A 23,773-nucleotide genomic window follows, 5' to 3' on the forward strand; every position below is an offset into this window, starting at 1 on the left:
GACACGTAACTCTATAGCCATGACTTTGAAATATGCACAGCAACAAAAAAAATTAACAGTAATCCCAAAAGGTAGTCCATAGCCCAGATTAGGGCAGTGGAATACTCAGAAACTTTTTTTTAACTCTTAATTCCTGAGGGGCATCCCTAACCAAAACAACTAGATTTTCTGGAAAAAAATACGACTGGAATGCATAGAATTCAGGTAATATTCATCCTTCCACTCTGAGTCAAGACGTTTTTGTCATGCTTACCTTCTTGGTTGCTAGCTGAATTAAACGAGGGCTGGGGCCCAGCTCTATGTGTTGATTTCTGAGGAGTAAAAGCCCTCACTGGAGGTGGTCCTCCAGTTGGAGGGGGCCCAAGAGGAGCTCCTGGTTGAAAAGTGGTAGGCAGAGGTGAATTCACTAAGGGGGGTGCAGATCCTACGGAAACAGTGGTTTTTCACATGTCATTTAAGAAAAAGGCCAAAACAGCCTTTTACCAAATCTAAGTTAACTTCCAAATTTATATTTCAATTATAAACCAATGAATTACTAGAAATAAGTTAACTTCCCAGGTTGACTTTTTAATTTACATGCATACTTTATAAATTTCCAAGTTTCTCCTACCATAATTCTTACCTGTCAATTATTAAAGCAGTATAAATATAAAGTCAGCATCAAATCACTTATTGATACAATGCCCTGTTTGATTAATTTCTCATTAACTGGTCAGAGTTTCAACAGGCCACGTCAAATATTCCAGTAGAAATTAAACATGAATAAAATTTTATGACTACTTATCAATCTAGTCCATTCAATTATCATCAATTAGGTTTAGAGTTAGCTTTCTAAAACTACAAAGTATTTTGGTTATCCTAAATTCTCCAAGTTTTATTTCAATTTGCTTCATTTTTACTGGGAGTATAACCTGTTAAAGTTAGATAATAAATGTGTACACTGTTCAGTGTTTACCTAATAATAATCAAAAGTCACTTACTTTCAATAACTGCTTAAATACTATATTAAGAACACTCCCTAAGCTTAATCCAAGAGGTTTAAAAATACCCGTCAAGCTAAACTAAGAAATGACACATGGTATTTGTCCTTGTATCTACCAGTATCACTGCCTCAATTTCACCAATTTTCTATTAGGACAGTAAGTTCTGACTAGTGTAAAAACATTGTCATTTACTCTTGGGGAAATTCTTCTATGTGACATGGAAAGTTCCAAAACCCACAACCACCTGTTCATTCAAATCAGTAATACTGCTTCCACCTTCTCATCTGCCAAAGAAGAGGAACAAAGTCTACAAAGTAGATAAAATACTGCTGATAATACTACTGATAAAATACATGTGATTTAATTTTTCATTACTTTCTTTTAATCCTCTGAATTTGTAAGTGAAATAGGTAATAAATTTTACATGTAATATATTCTACCTGTATTTTGTAAAACTAAAGTAATAAAGATACCCAAATATGAAAAATTTCAATACATTTCTTCAATACTGTTCAATTCTCTAGGGTCAAATCGAAAAATGATTTCCCAACAAGACAAATCAGTGCCCTGTTGTCAAAACTGAAGACAAAGATTACTGCCATGTAACTTCCTTATCGAAGAAGTAGCCATACATATCTATGGCAATACAGACAAGTCAAAGGAACAAAAGGGCAAAGTATATTACCAACTCAGCATGAATAAGAATGTTTGATACATCTGGTCACAAAGATGTAACAATCTACTGTTTAACAAAATACAAGTGAGCCTATAGAATTTTTCACAGCTTTAAGAGGAATATTGTTCAACCCAGAATAGCCTAAATTTCATAAAATAGACAGTTTTTCAAGCTGAGTGACTCTTATGTGGAACACTAAAACCTAGAGTTTCAGAATCTGCCTTCTGAGATCCCCAAAACCTTTTACATGCTAAAAGGTGGCCTATTAGAAAAAAAAGTTAGAGAATTTTAATATGTGAAATAGAAACTTAGCATAACTTAGGTACATATTTTTTAAATTATTTTTTAAATTTTTTTTTAACTTTTTAAAAAAAATATTTATTTATTTAGTTGCGCCAGGCAGGCTCCTTAGTTGCAGCTCACCAGCTCCTTAGTTGTGGCATGCAAGCTCTTAGTTGCAGCATGCATGTGGCATCTAGTTCCCTGACCAGGGATCGAACCCAGGCCTTTGCATTGGAAGTGCGGAGTCTTAAACACTGAGCCACCAAGGAAGTCCTTTTTTTTTTTTTTTAATTTATTTATAAATACAGTTTTGAGATCAGACAATCAGGCACCCACTAACATTGAAGAAAAAAACAGAGGTAAAAAATGGGGAAATTTTTTAGAGGTCTTATAAAGAAAAGAGAAGGGCAGTCATACAGTTCTCTTAGGCTCATTTTATTAGTTTATGTATCTTTCTTTCCCCTTCTTTTATATAGAAACCTTCATAGGTTTTGGCACTTTCTTATGTCTCTTTCACTACATCTGTGCTGTAATCAGGTGCTCTACCTGAGGGCTTCTGTTACAGCCAAAAAAATATTTCAGATTATTGATCACGTGCTTTTTAATGAGAGGCTACACCTACTTTTAAATAGCTTTTAAAAGTACCTTTTCTCAACCTATTTTCTTGTGGCTTTAGGCAAATTATTCAAGCCTCACATTTCTTATCTGTAAAACATACTGTTATAAAGATTAAATAACATACATTAAAGTTTGGTAAAGTGCCAGAAAATAACAAACATTCAATAAATGTTACCTATAATTCTTAACAAAGAAGTGAATGTTTATTAATTTCAAGTGATGGATGCACATTCATAGTGTCAAATGGGTAAGAATAAAAATAGAACTTTTATTTTATTCTTTAATCAGAAAGATTTTGGTTCTAACAATTATGGGTCAGAAGATCTCTCCAAAGAAATTAAGTTTCTAGAAGCAGCCTTAATATTTACAAGGTCAAAATGCATTCACCAGGGCCAGTGGCTAGTCAAGAGGCTAAGAAAAATAGTTTCAGCAGTTAACAAAACTACAAAACTGATGCAGTGCATGTAGTATCTAGATGCAGAAATACATATGAATATAAAAAGGTAATGACTGATATTACTATTTCACTTGGAAACTTTTACTAGTTCATTTCCTTGAGGATGTCTGCTGAGCAGAATCAACCTGCAGATCCCAATACAGAATCTGAAATGCTTTTCAAAGTAACACTATTAATGTTGATAAGTGCTTAAGATACAAATTTTAATAGCAAAAGAGGGAATAGTGAAATGGTTAATTGAACCTACTCTTGAACCAGATATGACCAAACACTGAGGTGAAAAAATAAAATGATCAAAGTCAGTCCAAGAATATATAGCTTTCTTCCCAAATTCATGTAGATTCAGCACAATCCCTATCAAAATCACAGCTGTCTTCTTTTTTTCTTGCAAAAATTGACAAGCTGATCCTAAAATTCTCATGGAAATGAAAGGCATCTAGGACAGCCAAAACAATCTTGGGGAAAAAAAAAGTTGGAGTTGTCAATCTTTCCAAATTCAAAGCTTTTTTACTACAAAGCTACAGTAATCAAGGTGTTTGGTACCAGTATAAAAATAGACATATAGATCAACAGAATAGAATTCAGAGTCCAGAAATAAACCCTACATTTATGATCAACTGATTTTCAACAAGGGTGCCAAGATCAGTCAATGGGAGGAAGAATAGTCTTTCCATCAAATAGTCCTGGGACAACCGTATATCCACATGCACAAGAATGAGGTTGAATCCCTACCTGCTAACACCATACACAAAAAAATTAACTCAAAATTGATCAAACACCTAAATGTAGGAACTAAAGTTATAAAACCCTTAGAAAAAAACAGAGATAAATCACTGTGCACTGCTTTCAGACCACAGATGTGCTCAATAATACTCCTCACTCCAAAAGTACTGTCTGTTTTCACCCTGCCTCTCCAGGATTCTCAGGTTTCTGGAGCCAAAAATTGTCTATGCCAGAACAAATAGATAAGCCAAGCCTTAGATCAAATCCAAAGAGGGACCACAAGGATTGGGCTTCCCTAGAAAACAAGATGGAACCCGTTAATAGAAGTAATGCCAGTCCCTAAGGAAGTGGTTCTGCATACATACTTGAAACTCTGAAATATCATGGGTGACTCAAAGAAACTCAGAGGATACCTTCAAAGGAAAGAAGTAAAGCGGAAACAATCATGATTTTAAGTTAACCCAAAGATTACAGAAGTAATCTACTTAAAGATTAACAATGATCAAAAAAATCAATAGCCTTCCATATGATTTTAAGGTTGAAATAGTAATTTAAACATTTAAACAAGCAAAATTTTCCCATTTCTATATTTTAAGCACTCCTATAAGAACTCTACCTGATTTTATGAAGTTGTTTTGAAGTGAATTATCTCCAGAAGAAACATATTGAAGACCTGTCAAATTTGCATTCCCAGACATGGTTGGTTGGGATGACGCACGAGGACAATGGTTTGTCTGTGACGAATAGTTATACTGCCAATTCAAAGGTGGTGGTATGTTGGCTCCAGGAAGAAAGCTACCAGAAGGCAATGGTGTAGCAGCTGGGTTCTGAGAAGTAGGTAGTGGCATCTGGGGAACAGGGCCACTACAGAGTGAAGATGTCACTGGATTAGAAGCCACAGGTGGTCTATAAAGAGTTTGTCCAGGTCCCTGATAATTACTTAATGTAGAAACAGTCTGGGAACCACCAGAATTAGACTGTCCAGAGACTGGATTCAAAGTCTTCGCTGGTATTAGATGAGGGTACGATCCTGGAAGCTGAGAATTATATCCTTGGCTCACTGACACTTGTGAAGACATCAGTACATTTTGGACAGGACCTTCCAATAAAAGGAGGAAAGATTAGTCTTACAAACAAAGCAAGCAATAATTTAAAAAATACAGTAAAACATATGGCGTTCTTACAACTCAAAAATAAAAAGACAAATAACCTAATTAAAAGTGAGCAAAGACTTTAAATAGCATTCAAATATACTTCCAAAGAGGTAAACAAATGGCCAGTAAGAACATGCAAAAATGTTCAACATTATTAGTCATTAGAGAACTGCAAATCAAAACTGCAGTGAGATACCACTCACCCCAACTAGGATGGTTAAAAAGAAAAAGATGGAAAATAACAAATATCAATAAGGATGTGGAGAAATTGGAACCCTCATATATTGCTTGTGGAAATGTAAATTGGTGCAACTACATTGGAAAACAGTTTGGCAGTTCTTCAAATATTAAACATAGTTACCACATAATCCAGCAATTCCACTCCTAATCTGCACAAAAACTTGTACACAAATGTTCGTAACATCATAATTGTAATAGCCAAAAAGGAGAAACAAGCAAAATGTCCATCAACTAATGAACAGATAAACAAAAGGGGCATAATCACACAATGGAATATTATTTGGTCATAAAAAGGAGTAAAGTACTGATGACATGCTATAACATAAATGAACCTTGAAAACTTTATACTAAGTGAAAGGTGCTAGTCACAAAAGATCATACACTGTTTAAATCATTTATACAAAACATCCAGGGGCTTCACTGGTAGCGCAGTGATTAAGAATCCACCTGCCAATGCAGGGAACACGGGTTCGATCCCTGGGCGGGGAAGATCCCACATGCTGTGGAACAACTAAACCCGTGAGCCACAACTAATGAGCTCACGTGCTGGAACTACTGAAGCCTGAGCACCTACAGCCTGTGTTCCACAACAAGAGAAGCCACAGCAATGACAAGCCTCTGCAATGAGAAGCCTGTGCACCACAACAAAGAGTAGCTCCTGCTCGCCGCAACTAGAGAAAGCCTGTGTGCAGCAACAAAGACCCAACACAGCCAATAAATAAAAATAAATAAATAAATAAAACCAAAAATCATCCAGAACAAGAAAACCTACAAACACAGAGGTAGATTTGTGGTTACAACAGCTGGGAGGAGGATATGGGTAGTAACTGCTAACGGCTATGGGGTTACTTTTTTGGGTTGATAAAGATATTTTAAAACTGACTGTAGTGATGGTAGCAATTTTCAATGAATACACTAAAAGTTATTGAACTGTACATTTTAAAGCTGTTATAAAAAAATTAATCTCTAGAATCACCACTTCTCAGGAATATGCTGTCCTTTTTGCCCATAAAACTAGACAATAAAAAGAAGTAAGATGAATATTTTTAAAAAGATGGCACTCAGACAAACCTAATTCCTCTGGAGTTTTTACAATTAAAAGGTATAAAAAGAAAATATTTATCTTCCAATCATACCCCCTCAATCCATGTAACTAGTGTACAAATATCATCAGCCTAATTTGAATCCTTCCATAAATTATACAATCCTGGGCTTCCCTGGTGGCGCAGTGGTTAAGAATCTGCCTGCCAATGGCAGAGGACATGGGTTCCAGCCCTGGTCTGGGAAGATCCCACATGCTGTGGAGCAACTAAGCCCGTGCACCACAACTACTGAGCCCACAAGCCGCAACTACTGAAGCCTGCGCACCTAGAGCCCATGCTCCGCAACAAGAGAAGCCACCTCAATAAGAAGCCCACACACTGCAATGAAGAGTAGCCCCCGCTCTCCACAACTACAGAAAGCCCGCATGCAGCAATGAAGACTCAAAGCAGCCAATAAATTAAAAATAAATAAGTTTATTTTAAAAATCACACAATACTTATACAAACACATAAGCATATGCAGAGAGAGAGAGAGGTAGGATTGGGGAGCCTACAAAAGCATACACACATTAGCGATATGTAGCTGGGGAGAGAGAGTTCGTCTATATGCACTACTCTACAAAAAAAAGATGAGACGAGACAAGACGAGACGAGACAAGACGAGAAGAGAAGAGAAAAGAGAGGAAAAGAAAAGAAAAAAAATACAGATATCCTTCCAGGACAAAAAAAACAGATCCACATGCGTTAGTTGTAGCATTATAATAATGTTTATAATAATAAAAAACTGGAAACAAATTAAATATTCATCAGCAAGAGCCTAAATAAATAAATTGTAGATTAGTCATACAATGGACTAATTATCGATAAAATATAGATGTATCAGATGTACATCTACCAACTGAGATAAATTACAAGAAGAATACTAAGAGAAAAAAAGGAAGTTATAGAGAGGTAAGTATGATACCTTTCTTATAAACCTTTTCATTATGAAAATTTTCAGACACAAAAATATAAGACCACTTCATGCAGTCTCCCACAAAAAAAAAGTGAAATGTCAATAGGAATTACATTTGATTTATATACTCATTTTGGATTGTCTGACATTTTATGATATAGGTTTTTTTCAGGAATTCCCTGACAGTCCAATGTTAGGACTCTGAGCTTTCACTGCTGAGGGCCAGGGTTCGATCCCTGGTCAGGGAACTAATATCCCACAAGCTGCACAGCACAGCCAAAATAACCACAAGCAAAAAACAAACAACAAAAAAACCTTCTATCATAAACATGGTATGTTTCTCCATTTATTCAAAATTTGTTTATATTTTCCAATTATATTTCATGCTTTTCTCGTAAATATGTCTTAACACCTTATTTAAATTAAATTTAGTTAACTTGCTGTTAGGGATTTTGTAGTTGTAAATACTATGAATAGAAAGAACATTTACTTTCACTTCTAACTAGTTAAAAGGCTATTATTCAAAGTACCATAAATGCCCAATTATAAGGTGAGATTTTCCTCAAAAAAGAAGTCACCTTACATATGAGTCTCTACAAACGTTTTGATTGTACAAGAATGCTCTGTCATAGTAGATTAACACTGTTTCAGTGGGTACAATTGATTAATGAGTTATTAAATCCATGAGTTACAAACTATCTTTTTAGTAATGAAATAGAAGATAGTTAAGAATGGAAAATATCGCAGGACATTACATGTAATAAGGGCAAGTACTGTGAGGTTTCAATACAAATATACACATATTTTTATACATATTTTACATACAAGTAATGAATCTACATACCAGGTCACTATTTAAAATGTATTTCTTATTGTAGATTATAGTCAAAGTCTGAAAGCCCATGACCAATTGATATCTTTGCATCCTCCTTTATCCCTCTATGCTTTATTCCCTACACCTCTTTTTTTTTTTTTTTTTTAATTAATTTATTTATTTATTGGCTGCATTGGGGCTGCTTACAAGCTTTCTCTAGTTGTGGCAAGCAGCAGCTACTCTTTGTTGTAGTACACGGGCTTGTCACTGCGGTGGCTTCTCTTGCTGTGGAGCACAGGCTCTAGGTGCTCGGGCATCAGTAGTTGTGGCGCGTGGGCTCAGTAGTTGTCCCTCGCAGGCTCTAGAGCACAGGCTCAGTAGTTGTGGTGCACGGGCTTAGTTGCTCTGTGGCATGTGGGATCTTCCTGGTTCAGGGATCAAACCCGTGTCCCTTGCATTGACAGGCGGATTCTTAACCACCGCGCCACCAGGGAAGTCCCTCTCTACATCTTTTAAAACATGGATCAAATCAACTTCCTACTCAAAACTTTCGAAGTCCTTATCTTAGCTTATAAGATCTTCTATGTCTCTGGCCTCCTTTCTGGCCTCATTTCTGACTTTCTTTTTTTAAGATATCGAACATCCATTTTATTTTAATGAAACAGTGCCAGGATAATACATTATGTTCTTTCTGATCTGGAAGTAAGTATCCTGTAGTCTTTTATTCTATTTGTTTTTTACTTGTTCTTTAAGCAAACTTTAATATAAAGTTCAATTTTTCTTTACAATTAGGTTTAACACAGACTATGTCAACTGAGACAAGAAAGTGGCCAATGTCTTGAACCATAGACTCATTAATTCTATCTTTGTCTTATTAATTACACATGGTTCTTCTCTTATTAGGCCATTCCCATCCTAATTTTATTTTGCTATTAGTTAATAATATCTGCTCATCTGTACAGGCCAAGGGGTGTTTTAATCTGGTATCGCTAACTCTGGAAAGATGTCTATGCAGGCTGTATTTAAGCCAACTTGGAGCAGATTTGCTGTTCCAAACATACACCTTTACAATTCTACCTTATTTAACAGTTTATCATACAATCTAAAACGGCTTAATGAATAATTTCCCCTAGAGACTGAAAGCCCTGTATATATAATGGAACCCCAATTCTTTGAGTTTAGTAACTGCTTATGGTAAGGTCACTATGTGAACTGACATCAATTACTCTATTTTAATGGCCAAAGGTCTTTACTAACAAGCTATTCAAACAATTTCCTACTCTTCCTCTCTACTCAGCTCCAACCACACCCACCTTAACATTCCTTCAATAAGTTTAAAAATGCTTCTACAGTAGAGTTTTTCACTTTTTACTCTGCCAAGAATACTCTCCCCCCAGATACAATCTCACTCCATCTCTTTTTTTTTTCTTTAGATCTTTATTGGACTATAATTGCTTTACACTGTTGTGCCAGTTTCTGCTGTACAACAAAGTGACTCAGCTGTATTTATACATATATCCCCATATTCCCTCCCACCCTCCCTATTCCACTCCTCTAGGCCATCATCAAGCATCGAGTTGATCTCCCTGTGCTATACAGCAGCTTCCCACTAGCCATCTACTTCACATTTGGTAGTGTGTGTGTATATATATATATATATATATATATGTCAATGCTACTCTCTATGTCCCAGGCTTCCCTTCCCCCATCTCTGCCCCCACGACCCCATGTCCTCAAGTCCATTCTCCCTATCATCTTTGACTTGTCAACATCACACGGATGTATGCCTGTCTTCACATGGCTATCTTCCCTGTGTGTCTCTGTCTCTTCACACGAAATTCTCCTCTCTGTGTGTCATGCCCGATTCCCTTCATTTTATGAGGACACACTCACTCCATCTCTTCATTCAAGTCTCTCTCAGATACAATCTCCTCAAAAAGCCACTGCCTGAACACCATATCTAAAACAGCAACTCTTTCACTCTCTCCCCCTCTGACCCTGTCTTATTTTTCTTTCTAGTGTTTTCCTGACACTACATTATTTATTTATAGGTGTCTACTTCACTGTAACATAAGCTCCATGAAGGTAAGGATTTTTTTTGTTCATTACTGTATTCTCAGCACCTAAAATATATCTATCACATAGTTGGTATTCAATAAATGTTTGTTAAATTATAGCACATAAACTCTTATTTTAAACAATAAACTACTATTTGGGGAAAAGTAAGAACCGACTTTAATAAAGGCTACTTTCAAATGCTGTAGTGATCACATGATGGAATCCCTTAAAATAAAGGTAAAGAAAATTTTCCACGATACAGCACCACAATGTTGCACATTCTTGTAAGAAAGACTTCTAAATAAACTAAAAAAAGAAACAATTCCTTTCCTGAAAAATTCAGTCCTAAAATATTAGGTGAGGTAAGCATTCGCATGTGGGGAAACTGGAGTAGAGTAAGGGGGCAGCCCCAGCAATGAAAGAATGGTTACATACAATGAAAGAATTGATCAAGTAAATATACATGAGATAATGGAAGCAAGGTCTCTCACTCTCAGGGAAGGAAGTCACAAATATGGAAAGGGGAAAACTAGAATGAACCCAGTGGGCCTGCAACAGAGATTACAATTGAAACTCATGGATTTAAGATTTAAGTTAAGATTCCCTAGCTCTATCTGCTGAAACTGGGAGCAGAGACATAATAATAGCACTGATCTCATCTAGTACTGTGTTCTTGGTTTCTAAATACTATTCGCCACTAAAAGGAATCATGGCTGTTTCCCGAGCTTGGAAAGTACAAGATGAGCCTGCAACACCTTACTGTGCCAGAAAGCAAGAAAGTGCCCCAAGAATGATAAGACATGACAAGAAGGCACATGAAGACAGCTTGAAGGGGCACCCACAGGCCAAATCTGAGATAATATAAGCATCAATATAAACAATGATAATAAAAGATTATAACCCACTGAAATAGTCCACACCAATAAAATGAATGAATAAATTAAAAGTCTAACAAGCAGTGAGATATTTACAAAGTCTCAAACTACCTCGCCCCAAAATACTTCTTAATTACAAAGGAAAAAGGATCAACTTTATTGTGAAGAAGCTTGGCAGACACCACCTAAATCAAGTGATCAAAGTGAACATCATTAATAGTGGGAAAAAATGAAATCATGTGTCATCTGATGTGATGCAATGAGAACACAGCATCTTCTCTGTCATAGTCCTGCTAGAGTGCATAATCTAAATCTAATCATGATGAAATGTACCAGGCAAACCCAAACTGAGAGACATTCTATAAGATAACTGGCTTGTAATTTCTCTGTTTTTTTTTTAACATTTATTTATTTATTTATTTATTTATTTATTTGGTTGCATCAGGTCTTTCTCTCTCTCTCTTTTTAACATTTATTTATTTGCAGTAGGCAGGCTCCTTAGTTGTGGAGTGCCAGCTTCTTAGGTGCAGCATGTGGGTTCCTTAGTTGTGGCTCCAAGGCCCCTTAGTTGTGACTCCAGGACTCCTTAGTTTCAGCGTGTGAACTCTTAATTGCAGCATGCATGTGGGATCTAGTTCCCTGACCAGGGATCAAACGCAGGCCCCCTGCACTGGGAGCACGAAGTCTTATACACTGCACCACCAGGGAAGTCCCTTATAATTTTCAAAAGCATCTAGGTTATGAAAGTCAGGGAAAGACTGAGGAACTGTTTCAGATGAAGAACACTACAGAGGCATGACAATATTAAATGCTAAGTGAGATTCTGGACAGGATTCTTTTGGTATAAAGGGTTTTATTGGGACAACTGATGAAATTGAATAGGGTCTGAGGATTAGATAACAAAGCATTTGAGAGTGATGGGACACCATGTCAGCAACTTACTCTCAAATGGTTCTGGAAAAAAAAGTTCTTTGCCATGTACTTGCAACTTGTCTATAAAGTTGATGTGATGAAACTTTTAAGTAAATTAAACATAAATGATAAGATTTTTTTGGTGAACTCTTTAAGAATAAATTATGTTTTAGGACTGTCTACTTAAAAATAGTTTCTCTAGCTTTGTATAGTGGCAGTATCGTAGCCAATGAGGTTTATCTGAGGTGAGATTATTACTAATAGAAAAAAAAAAAGTTTCTCCAAGGACTTCACTGGTGGCACAGTGATTAAGAATCTGCCTGCCAATGCAGGGGACACAGGTTTGGTCCAGTGCATGGGTTTCTCATTGTGGTGGCTTCTCTTGTTGCAAAGCATGGGCTCTAGATGCACGGGCTTCAGTAGTTGCAGCATGTGGGCTCAACAGTTGTGGCTCACGAGCTCTAGAGTGCATGTTCAGTAGCTGTGGCACAGGGGCTGAGTTGCTCTGCAGCATGTGGAATCGAATTTAAAAAAATAAACTCTATTTTATAACAGCAGTTACAATAACATAACAGCAAAAAGTTACCTGGGAAGTCAGTCTTAAGCAGTAAATACAAAAAAAAAAAAAACCCTCAAAGACTATGTTAGAACTTAATACCTATTGAAACATATTTTTTTCTCTCTCAAATTACCCTAATTTCTATCAAATATGGCCAAATTAAGACTAATTTGTTTGCAAGGCAATAAGGGAGTGCTGTAAGATACAGCCTGTGATACCTATAGATTTGGGTGGGTTCCTCTCTTCTCTTGAGATTCCTGCACCTGCCAGGAGGTAGCCTTCATTATTCACTTGATAAGGCTGCTGAGAACCTAAGAGTTCTCACGCCCCTGGTGTGGCCTTCCTGGCCTTGAGAGGCCTTTAAGAGTTCAATGTGAGATTCCTTATGAAAGTTCCAGCACAGCCAACTTAAAAGAGGCTATATGATCAATTATACTTATGTAAATAATCAGGCCAAGTTTATTGAAACCAGACTTATTTTGCAAACAAGTTAGTCTTAATTTGGCCATATTTGACAGAAATTAGGGTAATCTGAGAGAGAGAAAAAAAATATTCCAATGGGCATTAAGTTCTAGCACAGTCTTTCGAGGGATTTTTTTTTTTTTTTTTTTGTATTTACTGCTTAAGACTCACTTCCCAGATAACTTTTTCCTGTTATGTTATTATAGCTGCTGTTATATTATAGTTATTTTATTTATTTACTTATTTATTTATTGGCTGCACTGGGTCTTCATTGCTGTGCGTGGGCTTTCTCTAGTTGCAGCAAGCGGGGGGCTACTCTTTGTTCCAGTGTGTGGGCTTCTCATTGCTGCGGTGGCTTCTCTTGCTGCAGAGCACGGGCTTCAGTAGTTGTGGCACGTGGACTCAACAGTTGTAGCTCGAGGGCTCTAGAGCACAGGCTCAGTAGTTGTGGCACACGGGCTTAGTTGCTTTGTGGCATGTGGAATCTTCCTGGACCAGGGATCAAACCTGTGTACCCTGCATTGGCAGGCAGATTCTTAACCACTGCACCACCAAGTAAGTCCTATATTATAGAGTTTAATTACACCTTACTTGATTGAATTATTAAGAGGACATTCTAAATTTGTTTCTGAAGTTTATCATAGTAATTTATCTTTGGATGAAGATCAGATGCCCATGACCTGCAACCAGGATATTATGCATATTGGAAAAGACATCAGATGAAGGACTGTTTACAGCCACATTGGAAGGGGCCATATCAGGCCTCCTCTCCTGAACAGACTGCAACTCTTGTTTCTGACACGTGGCTTTGACTAATTGAGACCAGCACTACCAGACCAGGATGAGAAGAAGACAACATCTGAGGCAGACAGCTGATTCAGGACCAGGCCAGAATACTAATTACTTTGACAATTGCTCACACTTCTGCTTATGAACCAAATGTATTTCTTTCTTGGGCTCAATCATATGCCAAGTTTCAAAAATCAATACGCTGGGTTTGTGGCCAATTACCTATGTCCAGTACTCCTGGTTTACCTTGGTGAATTTCTCCTCTCCAAAGCTCTAACTGGATGGCTCTTAGAAATTTTTGAAGAAAGAGACTCTAGTACCGTGCAAGCTACCACCAATATCACTAAATGGGACCCTCTTACCTGGCCAATTTATGACACTTATTCTGCACCTGGCCATAAATACTCCTTTTCACTAGATGTTAAGTATTGGGAAGCTCCTAACAGGACCCAATGGATTTATGGAACAAGTTTCTGGTCTCACCTCTCCCCAGGTTAGTTAGGAAGATGCACAATTAGTTTTCCTTGGGCTCAAGGTCTCCTATAAGCAGCCTTGGAAACAGGCCCTGCCAATCTGCCTTCAATTCCAGTATGCTGGGTTCAATCAGTTTTCCAATGGTATGACCACTTAGCCACGATATCTGTTATTTCACTTGGAACAGAAGATATCATTACCTACACTGAGGCTTTAACAAAATTTACTGAGCAAGCTTTGAATGATAGTTATCCAAGCCATTAGCTTGCTCAATTCAGAAGTCTCCAAGATGAGAAAAAGTCGTCCCACAGAATTATATGACCCTTAAGATTCTCATTGCTTCCCAAGAGGGAACTTGTACTATAATACATACTGAATGTTGTGTTTTATATCCAAAGAGTTTTCTGATATAACTCATCTTATGACACAGGAAGAACCAAATTTCTACTCCTGATGATCCTCTTCCCAGTTTAGGGGAAATATTAGAAAAATGGCTTGGTTTAGGAGGATCTTGGCTTAAACTTTTAAACTACTGATCACATTTACAGTTCTCTATGAATTAATGAACATGCACAATGTACATGGCAAGATAAAACCGGCATAAGCCCTACTGGACAACTTGGAATTGACCACTAGTCCTTGACAGACTAGTACAACTGCCTAAAAGGAAAGAACCAGGCTATTAAGACCCAATATCAAGGGACATGATACACCCAGGACAGGTAAGCCATCACACAGGCATCAGGGGATCAAACATTTCATTACCTAATGCTTTCTATCAAAAGATTAATGATCAAAAGGGGGACATTAATGAAACAAAATTCCAATCTTATGGCAAGACAAGAAAATTTTAAATATAAATTTTTTCTCTGCCTGCTTGGGTCTCCTCCCTTAAGCATGTATCGAGTATCTGCATTAACCACATATACTTAGAAGATAACCTCCCTTATTAATCTTATAAAGGGTCATGATGACTCACTACTAGCTTTGTACTTGCAGATCTGGATTGTGTAAACTGTCAATACATCGTTTGATGTATAATCCTTTGTCTCAAAAAACGTATACAGTATAACTGTACTTTGACCTCTAACAGGTGGAATAGTCCTCAGAGCTTTCTAAAAAACTGTCTCCTGGGTTATAATCCTCAGGTTGGTTGGAATAACATTTTCCATTTCTTTCTTAGATCTTAGACTACTGGTTAATTTTATGGTGAACACTATATTTAGGTTAATCATTCATTTTACTCCAAATGGTTAGGAACATTCCATTCATTACTTAACTGAAAGACAGATTTTACTAAGTATCTTCTGAGGGCACAAGGTGAGTAAGGTCCGTTCCATCCCTGCCCCCAAGTAGCTATGGTCCAAACAGGAAGACAAATAACAAGGCAGGGACAATAGAGAGTGAAATCATAAGAGATAGTAGAAGTTAGCCCCAGGAAAAGGATTGTCAAGGGTGTTCCCAGAAAAAGGAACAACATGTGCAATAGCCTGTGGTCATGAATGGGCATTCTGAAAAATCAGCATGGCACAGCAAAGTCAAGTGACTGAGTCAAGTGTCTGAAGTGAGTCAGCAGGTTAGGACAGAAAAGAACCTCTTGGGGACTGGAGGAAAGATCAGAGATTGGAAGAGATTGCAGTAACCCAGGTAAGAAATAAATGACTAAACAGCAGCAGCGGGACTACAGAGGTGCTAGAATCAATGAAAACATTTGCAAAAAGTTAACTTACAAGCATATTTTGGGTCATCTGGGTAAAAACCGACATTTCACAGCCTAGTATTGCCAAAAATTTCATGGCCCACTCTCGTATTTTTATTTATCGTTTTATTACAGGCCAATATGCTAGAGGCCTTCAAGCCAAGTGCAGCCAAGTGAAAGCCAAATATTATCAAAATGCACAAAATAAGCAAAAGTCTTACAGTATATCAATGAAGAAAATTAAGAGTATGCAGTCATAAGACCACATGGTAGAAAGACAAACACAAAAGAACCTGCCTGCAGTAGTCATTATCCTAGATCCATTCTGAGTGACTTACAATGTGAAAATTTTATTTTTATTTGTATCAACTTGCAATAGTTCACTGGACGCATAGTAGTAAATATGTAATGAAGTTTAATATATCATTTGGATTTTAATATATTATTTGGATTTTAATATATTATTTTGAAGTCATTAATAAACTATGTAACCCATCAAAATAAAGGGTCAGTGGCTTTAAAGGGGTCCAGAATATACCACCGTGGCATAAAAACTATTTTGAGTAGAGAACATGAGTTCCAGGAATCACTTACCTGCCCCAAAGCAGAGCTTCCCAAAAGAACTCAAAAGAATTAAGTTGTCATAAATCTCCTCCCCAGGAGCAACCAGAGAAGACTGCCTTATTACCTGAGAAGTCTCCACACCATGCCTAAACATACACTGTCACAAAATGATCAAGTCCCCCATCTATTCTACTAAGGACCCATTTATCTTTCCAAAAAATCATTTTCCCATAAGTGCCCTTCTCTCTCTCCTCTTCCCCTATTTAAATGGTATATAAATCCCAAATTCTTGAGGCACATTTGCGTCACACAGCACATGGGATCTCAGTTCCCTGACCAAGGATTTGGCATGGTACAGCCAAAAAAAAAAAAAAAACACAACAAAACTGATAGAGGAAATTGAACCGATGGGATTTGATGTGGAATTGAATATGGGGACTGAATACATGAATTGATGTGGAATCAAAGAGGAGAAGGAACCAAGGATTATTCCCAGGATTCTGACCTGCACAACTCAGTAGATGGCAGTGCCATTCACTGGGACAGAAGGAGGAGAAAAGAACTCGGGAAGGCAGGGAACAGCAAAGGGAAGAGGGAATGAAGAATTATTCTCAACATACTTTAGGTGTTACCAAGAAATTCAAGTGGAAATGTGGAAATGTCCAACAGAAAGACATCTATCTAGATGGGTTTCAGCTTATGATATAACTTTGGAATTCACTGGCATATGTACAGTATTTGATATCATGAGAATTAGTAGTATCATGCAGGGAGTATGTACAGAGTAAGAAAAGAGCCAGCCATAGAAACTACGTGAGATAATAAATGTTTATTGTTATTTTTTTAAGAAAGAAAGGAAGAAAAAGAGGAGAACCAGGTCAGAAAGCTCTGAGGAACACCAACATTTTAGGAAAACGAGAACAATTAAAAGATAGGAATGAAAAATATTTTTCATACTTAATAACCAAGAAGTCATTTGTGGCCTTTTTTAAAGGCAGTTTTGGTGGATGTATAGAAGTAGAAGCCAAATTAGAAACAGTAGAAAAGAAACAAATGAGAGATTAAAATAGATGCAGATGACTGCTTCTCAATCACCCAACCAGCAACTTAAGAAACAAAGAGATACTAGGTTCTACCTTTGTAAATCATTATTCTACAGGACTCAATCGAATCCCAGAATCTACATTAGTAAAATTTTTATGTACTGGTGATTCTCACATACTTCACAATGAACCTTATAAACTTTAGAAACCAATGACGTATAAAAATGATTGATATATTTTTTTCATGAAATCTAGAATGTAAAATTAAAAGATACTTCTGATACACTATCTCAATGAACACAAAATAAAAGTTATTAACTTTACAAGTTTCTTCAAGAAAGCCTACTGAACAGTCACAAGAACACACTGAATAAACTACCCCTTTCACATAAGTTTAATAGTAAGGTAAGGGGAAAAGATGCTTCCCAAAATGGTTTCGCCTAACATTACAAGTAAAACAGAGATTTAAGATCTTGTATTCTTAAGCACTTCATTCACCAATCCATTCGGTAAATATATACTGAGCTACTATTTGCCAGGGACAGTTTACACTTTCTACCTATCATTCGTGAATCCAATTGAATGACCAATTTAAATTAATTCAAGGCTCCCCTGAATATGGTTCCACTAATTATGGTGTCCTATATGAAAGTACACATAAAAGTCACAGAAAAGCAGCCAAATACTCAAAAACATTGTGCTTTAGACAGCAATGTTTTCCTTAAGCCTCGAAAAGTTCCTTTTGTGTATGTGCTTTTAAATACAACAGGTTTGAAGGACAAGTTAAGCATGGAGGAAAAAACTGATTTAGCACCTCACCCTGCACATCAAATTACACTCTGATCACTTAGAGTTGACCAACTGAAACTATAAGTGCAACAAATGGATGCTACTGCATGAGTACATCCTGTGGGTCAGTCACTAAACATAAGGGCTTTAAAAAAGGCAATCAAAGGGGAAGAGCAAATGCTAAGAATCAAAGTGGGGGTACAGTCAATTTCAGGATCTACAAGACATTTATAAAATGTGATACTGAAACAGCAAAGAAATGGACTCATTACTAACAAAAGTGAGGGTCAGGTTGGGGACTTCCTTGGTGGTCCAGTGGTTAAGAATCTGCCTTCCAATGCAGGCAACATGGGTTCCATCCCTGGTCAGGGAACTGGGATCCCACATGCTGAGGGGCAACTGAGCCCCAGTGCGGTCAAAAATAAATAAATAAATATATTTTTTAAAGTGAGAGTTAGGTCATGTATTAATTATAATCCAAAGGAAACTAAGCTAGGTGGCAATTTCAAAAAATAATCAGCAAATATTTACTCGGATTATATGTATCCACCTACATAAAGAAACCAAAGAGTTCTGATCCTTGATTCAGGCATAACTACCAGGTAAGCTGAATAACAGTGATTAAATAGGACTGATTAGCTTAAATCTAGGTTCCACAATGTATTAGCTGTGTGACCTTGAACAAGTTGGTTGACCACGCATCTCAGTTTCCTGGTCAGTAAAACTAACAGTTTTCATATCATAGGGTTGTTGTGAGGATTAAATGAAATGATGCATATAAGGCAACCTAGCATAGTGACTGGGCATACAGTAAGTAAACAATAAATGTTAGTTCTTATTGTTACTATTTTATGTCTTTCAGGAGTTCCCAATCTATCAGCAAAGACCAACCAGAAGCTCAGTGCAGTAAGTTCTATTAGAGGTATGCAAAGTGTCTTATGGGAGTCCAACATTACTGAACCCACTGAAAACATTAAAGGAAACTCAGCCACAACAATCAGCGTTATAGACCACATGCCAATTTTATTCTCAGCAAGCCCTGATCACAACTAAAGACTTCTTATATTAAAAATACACAATCGGGCTTCCTAGGTGGCGCAGTGGTTAAGAATCCGCCTGCCAATGCAGAGGTCACGGGTTCGATCCCAGCTCCAGGAAAATCCCACATGCCGCGGAGCAACTAAGCCCGTGTGCCAAAAAAAAAAAAAAAAGTAAAAAATAAATAAATAAATAAAAATACACAATCATGGGGACTTCCTAGGTTGCACAGTGGTTAAGAATCCACCTGCCAATGCGGGGGACATGGGCTTGATCCCTGCCCCAGGAAGATACCACATACCGTGGAGCAACCAAGCCCGTGAGCCACAACTATTGAGCCCATGTGCCACAACTATTGAAGCCTGAGTGCCAAGAGCCTGTGCTCCACAACAAGAGAAGCCACTACAATGAGGAGCCCACACACCACAATGGAGAGTAACCCCACTCACTGCAACTAGAGAAAGCCCGTGTGCAGCAATGAAGACCCAACACAGCCAATAAATAAATAATAAATAAATTTATTTTTTTAAAAACTCACAATCATTTAATCCCTGATAGTCCAGTGGTTAAGAATTCACCTTCCAATGCAGGGGACACAGGTTCGATCCTTGGTCAGGGAACTAAGATCCCACATGCTGCTGAGCAACTAAGCGTGTGCGCCACAACTACTGAGCCTGTGCTCTAGAGCCTGCGAGCCACAACTATAGAGCCCATGTGCTACAACTACCGAAGCCTGAGCACCTAGAGCCCATGCTCCTCAACAAGAGAAGCCACTGCACTGAGAAGCCCACACACTGCAAGGAAGAGTAGCCCCTCGCTTGCCACAACTAGAGAAAGCCTGCGCACAGCAATGAAGACCCAACACAGCCAATAAATAAATAAATAAATAAAAATTTTTAAACAATTAAACGGGAATCTGGGTGGGAGAGAGGGTGTAGAATATCCTTCTCACTCTTAATCTATAAGGGGAAAAATGAATATTACATAAATATTACAAAAATAATATTAATAAAACTTCAATTTCTAACTGCCTTGGCAAACTGACTCAGTCAATAAAGAAGCAAATTAAAAGGGGGAGTCATGATTTGCCTTTAGCCTTTATTATACAGTAATCAGATGAAGATCTGCCAGTTTAAGTAGTCTTGCAGTTTCACTATCAATTTCTGCAAAGGAAATAAGTATAAACAAATCTACACAGAGACTTAGAAAAACCTGTCTAGAGACCCTTTGGATTGCAGTGCAATGCAACAATCAACCACAGAAAGAAATGTCCAGATGTGTGAGGCATACTGTAATATAATGACACTATATAATATGAAAGCAAGTTACAGAAAATCTAAAGACAAAACAAAACAAAACTGAAGATCCAACGAAGCTGCAATACATAATTTGAGCAAGCTACATTAAACCTAAAGTGTAAGAGAATTCAATAGAATATTTAAGCAGCAATAACTGCCTAGAAAGAGTTAACCAAAAAAAATTAGATTCCAGCACTGAACTTTTTTTTCACCTTCTACAGAAATATCTTCCTCTCCAATTCCCCACTACATCCCTACTCTCTTCATCATTAGCGGGATAAACAATAAAGGAACCCAACACAGGACATGAACCATTTTACTGAGAATACTTTTACAAAAAAACTTTAGAAATGGGGCTTATAAAAATAATGTCAAAATTATATCTTAACAAGGATATATACCATACGATGCAGCTATTCCACCCCAGGCATTTATCTGAAGAACATAAAAACACTAATTCAGAAAGATATATGTACCCCTGTGTTCACTGCAGCATTATTTACAACAGCCAAGATATGGAAACAACCTAAGTGTCCATCAATGGATGAATGGATAAAGAAGATGTGATAGATATATACACACCCAATGGAATATTACTCGGCCATAAAAAGAATGAAATCTTGCCATTTGCAAGAACATGGATGGAACTTGAAGGTACTATGCTAAGTGAAATAAGCAAAGAAAGACAAATGCCATATAATTTCATTCACACTTGGAATCTAAAAAAACAAAGCAAGTGAACAGAAAATAAAATTAAAACTCATTGACACAGAGATTAGATTAGTGGTTACCAGAGGGGAAGGAGGTTGGGAAGATGGGTGAAATGGGTGAAGAGGTCAACTGTATGGTGATGGATGTGTGATGGTGATCACTTTGTAGTGTATACAGATGTTGAATTATAACGCTGTACACTTGAAACTTATTTTTTAAAAAGTGGGGGGTACATATTTGCATTCCTATGATTTCCTTCCCTGTCTGACTCCCGAATTGGCTGTGAGCAACCTGTGTACAGGGACTCTTTTCTTACTCTCTTTTATACTCCTAAGGACACAACTTAAGTGTGTAACAAATGTATGTTGGACTGGATCAAATCAACATAGTGACAACATCTCCAATACAGTATACACAGTGGCTAAATTGCTTTAACATTTCAAAATTATCAAAACTATCCTTACATATAAGTTTACAAGCATATTTGCAGGATTCGCCAATTAAGACTCAAGTAAAACTGCGATTTATACATTATAAAAGAAAAAAAAAAGCCAGTCATATGACATCTTGCTTAAGAGTTTTGACCTTAAAATGAATGTCTTAAATCCCTTTCATCCTCGTGAAAATGTAACTAGATAGACTCAAATAAAATGTAGTTTACATAATCTGTTACCATAAATTTGAGAAAGAACAACTGATTCAACAACACCATTTTCGTGTTTACCCTCACTTATACTTGCTTCTGCCTACATACCTGCCTACTCAAAGACATTTTTAAAAGTCTTTTAGGGCCTTCTTTGTAAAGAAAACAGTAGTCTCTAAAAACAATGTAAATTAGCTATTTTAGTCGCTGGCTATTTTCTCGAACTTCACAGCAATCAGAATCCAATGGGCAACTTAAGCATTTTACTATTATTCTACTAGTTTTGTTTCCAAGAACCAACGATTTATAAGTAAACTGGTAACTTGGCAAACTGTTGGCAGAAAAATCTGTCTTTATTATAACAATTATAATAAACTTAGCAAATCACAACCTAGGACAATTTAAAGAATCCTAGAAGGGGTATAAAATTAGAAGACATCCTCACACCAAATGACAAATTATAATGCCACATGTACACTCTGGTCAGAGGTTCAGAGACTTGTGTCCAACCACTTTCCAAGTGATGTAAAGACCTCTGGAAGTCAAACAGGAGCTCCTCCCCTTCTAAAGCTGAAAAACTGAACAGGTGGCATAAGTACCATTGGGGGAAGGTTCAGGGAGAGATGAGCAGGCCCTAAAGAGGTCTCCCCAAAGCACAATCATCCATTCATCTCCCAAACTCACACTGAGCACGACCCTCACTCCACTGCAGGTCCCACGGGACCGAAATGAATCAGACCCCAAACCCTGCTCTCTAGAAGACAGGGGTGAGGTGGCGCGGAGGGGAAAGGCACATAAACAGACACTGTGAGCCTCGCATACCAGTTCTGAGATACGGACCGCATCTGCATTCTTCATCCATTATATACCCAGGGCGTTACATACAGCAAATGCTCAGCAACTGTGTGCTGAACGAAAGAATAAATAAATAAATATAAAACACAAAGACGAGCCGCGGTGCCCGTGGCCCAGCCTCCCACCTCCAGCCGCTCCAGACCCCGGCAGGGAAGTCACTCCCCCTCAGGCGACGACAGCAACCAAAGGTCAGCTCGAGCCGGGGCGCAAACTTTGCCGTCCACACCCCCCACCCCCGGGCGGCACTTACCGTTGGTGTAGGGAGACCCCGAGGCCGAGGTGGCCCCGTTCTGGGCCTGGAGGCCGGTGGGGGCGCCGCCAGAGGCCGGTATCCCGGGCCGGGACATGACGACGATGTTTATCGGGGTTGGAAGGGGCTGCTCAGGGTCTGCGACAGCGCCAAGTCGGGAGTTGAAAGAAGGCTGCTGGAAGCAGAGGGAGGGGGCTGACGACTTAGGACTGAAGGCGGGGTAGAGAGAGGGCGGCGCAGGAAGCCCTAGGCATGGCGCCGCATTCTCCCCAGCCCGCCGGCAGTCACGGCCTGGCCTGGGCGCTAAGGCTTGGGAGTTCGGCCGCTGGGGCCGAGAACGCTGGTCTGTGAGGCAGCAGCCAAGCCGACCGAAACCGAGGGAGGCCGCGGCCGGAACTGCCTGTCAGCCGCCCGCCGCGCACGCGCAATCGGGACACGTGGCACTTCCGGCTCCGGCCTCGCAGCCACCGCGGCTGTCGGTGAGCTCTTCTCTCCCCTCGGGGCTGCCCTGAAGCCACCTGACGGCTCCGGGTGTCCCGGCCTGAGAACCGAGCTCGGCCTCGCCTGCCACGTCACTGACTCGCACCGTCAGCCGGAAGTGGCGTGTCCCCGATACGGAAACCCCCGTTGTTTTGAACGTCACCTAGCCGGCACGGCCGGGATCTGAGGGCTGTCAGGGTTTCGGTGGCAGTTTCCCTGGAGTGGGACTGACAGTTCTTCTCCTCTAGTTTTTGTGACGATTACCTGAGAGGACAGGCGCCATCGTTCTCTGTTGAGACTATACCGGGTAGCTGAGCCGATTAATGTTC

The 23,773-nt window shown here is 38.4% G+C and overlaps 1 protein-coding gene across 3 annotated transcripts in view; it reads right to left on the reverse strand.

Annotated features, from left to right (window-relative positions):
- The window catches only part of SEC24A (SEC24 homolog A, COPII coat complex component), a 70,336-nt gene extending 46,934 nt beyond the window's left edge, over positions 1-23,402 (reverse strand). For 2 of the 3 annotated variants that reach the window (XM_057734774.1, XM_057734754.1), the window contains exons 1-3: positions 22,965-23,402; positions 4,356-4,838; positions 254-424 (exon numbers count right to left, since the gene is read on the reverse strand). In XM_057734774.1, the coding sequence (XP_057590757.1) occupies positions 254-424; positions 4,356-4,838; positions 22,965-23,061 (751 nt within the window). In that variant the 5' untranslated portion in view covers positions 23,062-23,402. Of the gene's footprint in view, positions 1-253; positions 425-4,355; positions 4,839-22,681; positions 22,768-22,964 lie in introns of all 3 variants that reach the window. The other variant, XM_057734763.1, reaches the window with a different exon arrangement.
- Positions 23,403-23,773: the final 371 nt, after the last annotated feature.

Source organism: Hippopotamus amphibius, chromosome 1 (genome assembly GCF_030028045.1).
Source record: "Hippopotamus amphibius kiboko isolate mHipAmp2 chromosome 1, mHipAmp2.hap2, whole genome shotgun sequence".
Taxonomy (NCBI): domain Eukaryota; kingdom Metazoa; phylum Chordata; class Mammalia; order Artiodactyla; family Hippopotamidae; genus Hippopotamus; species Hippopotamus amphibius.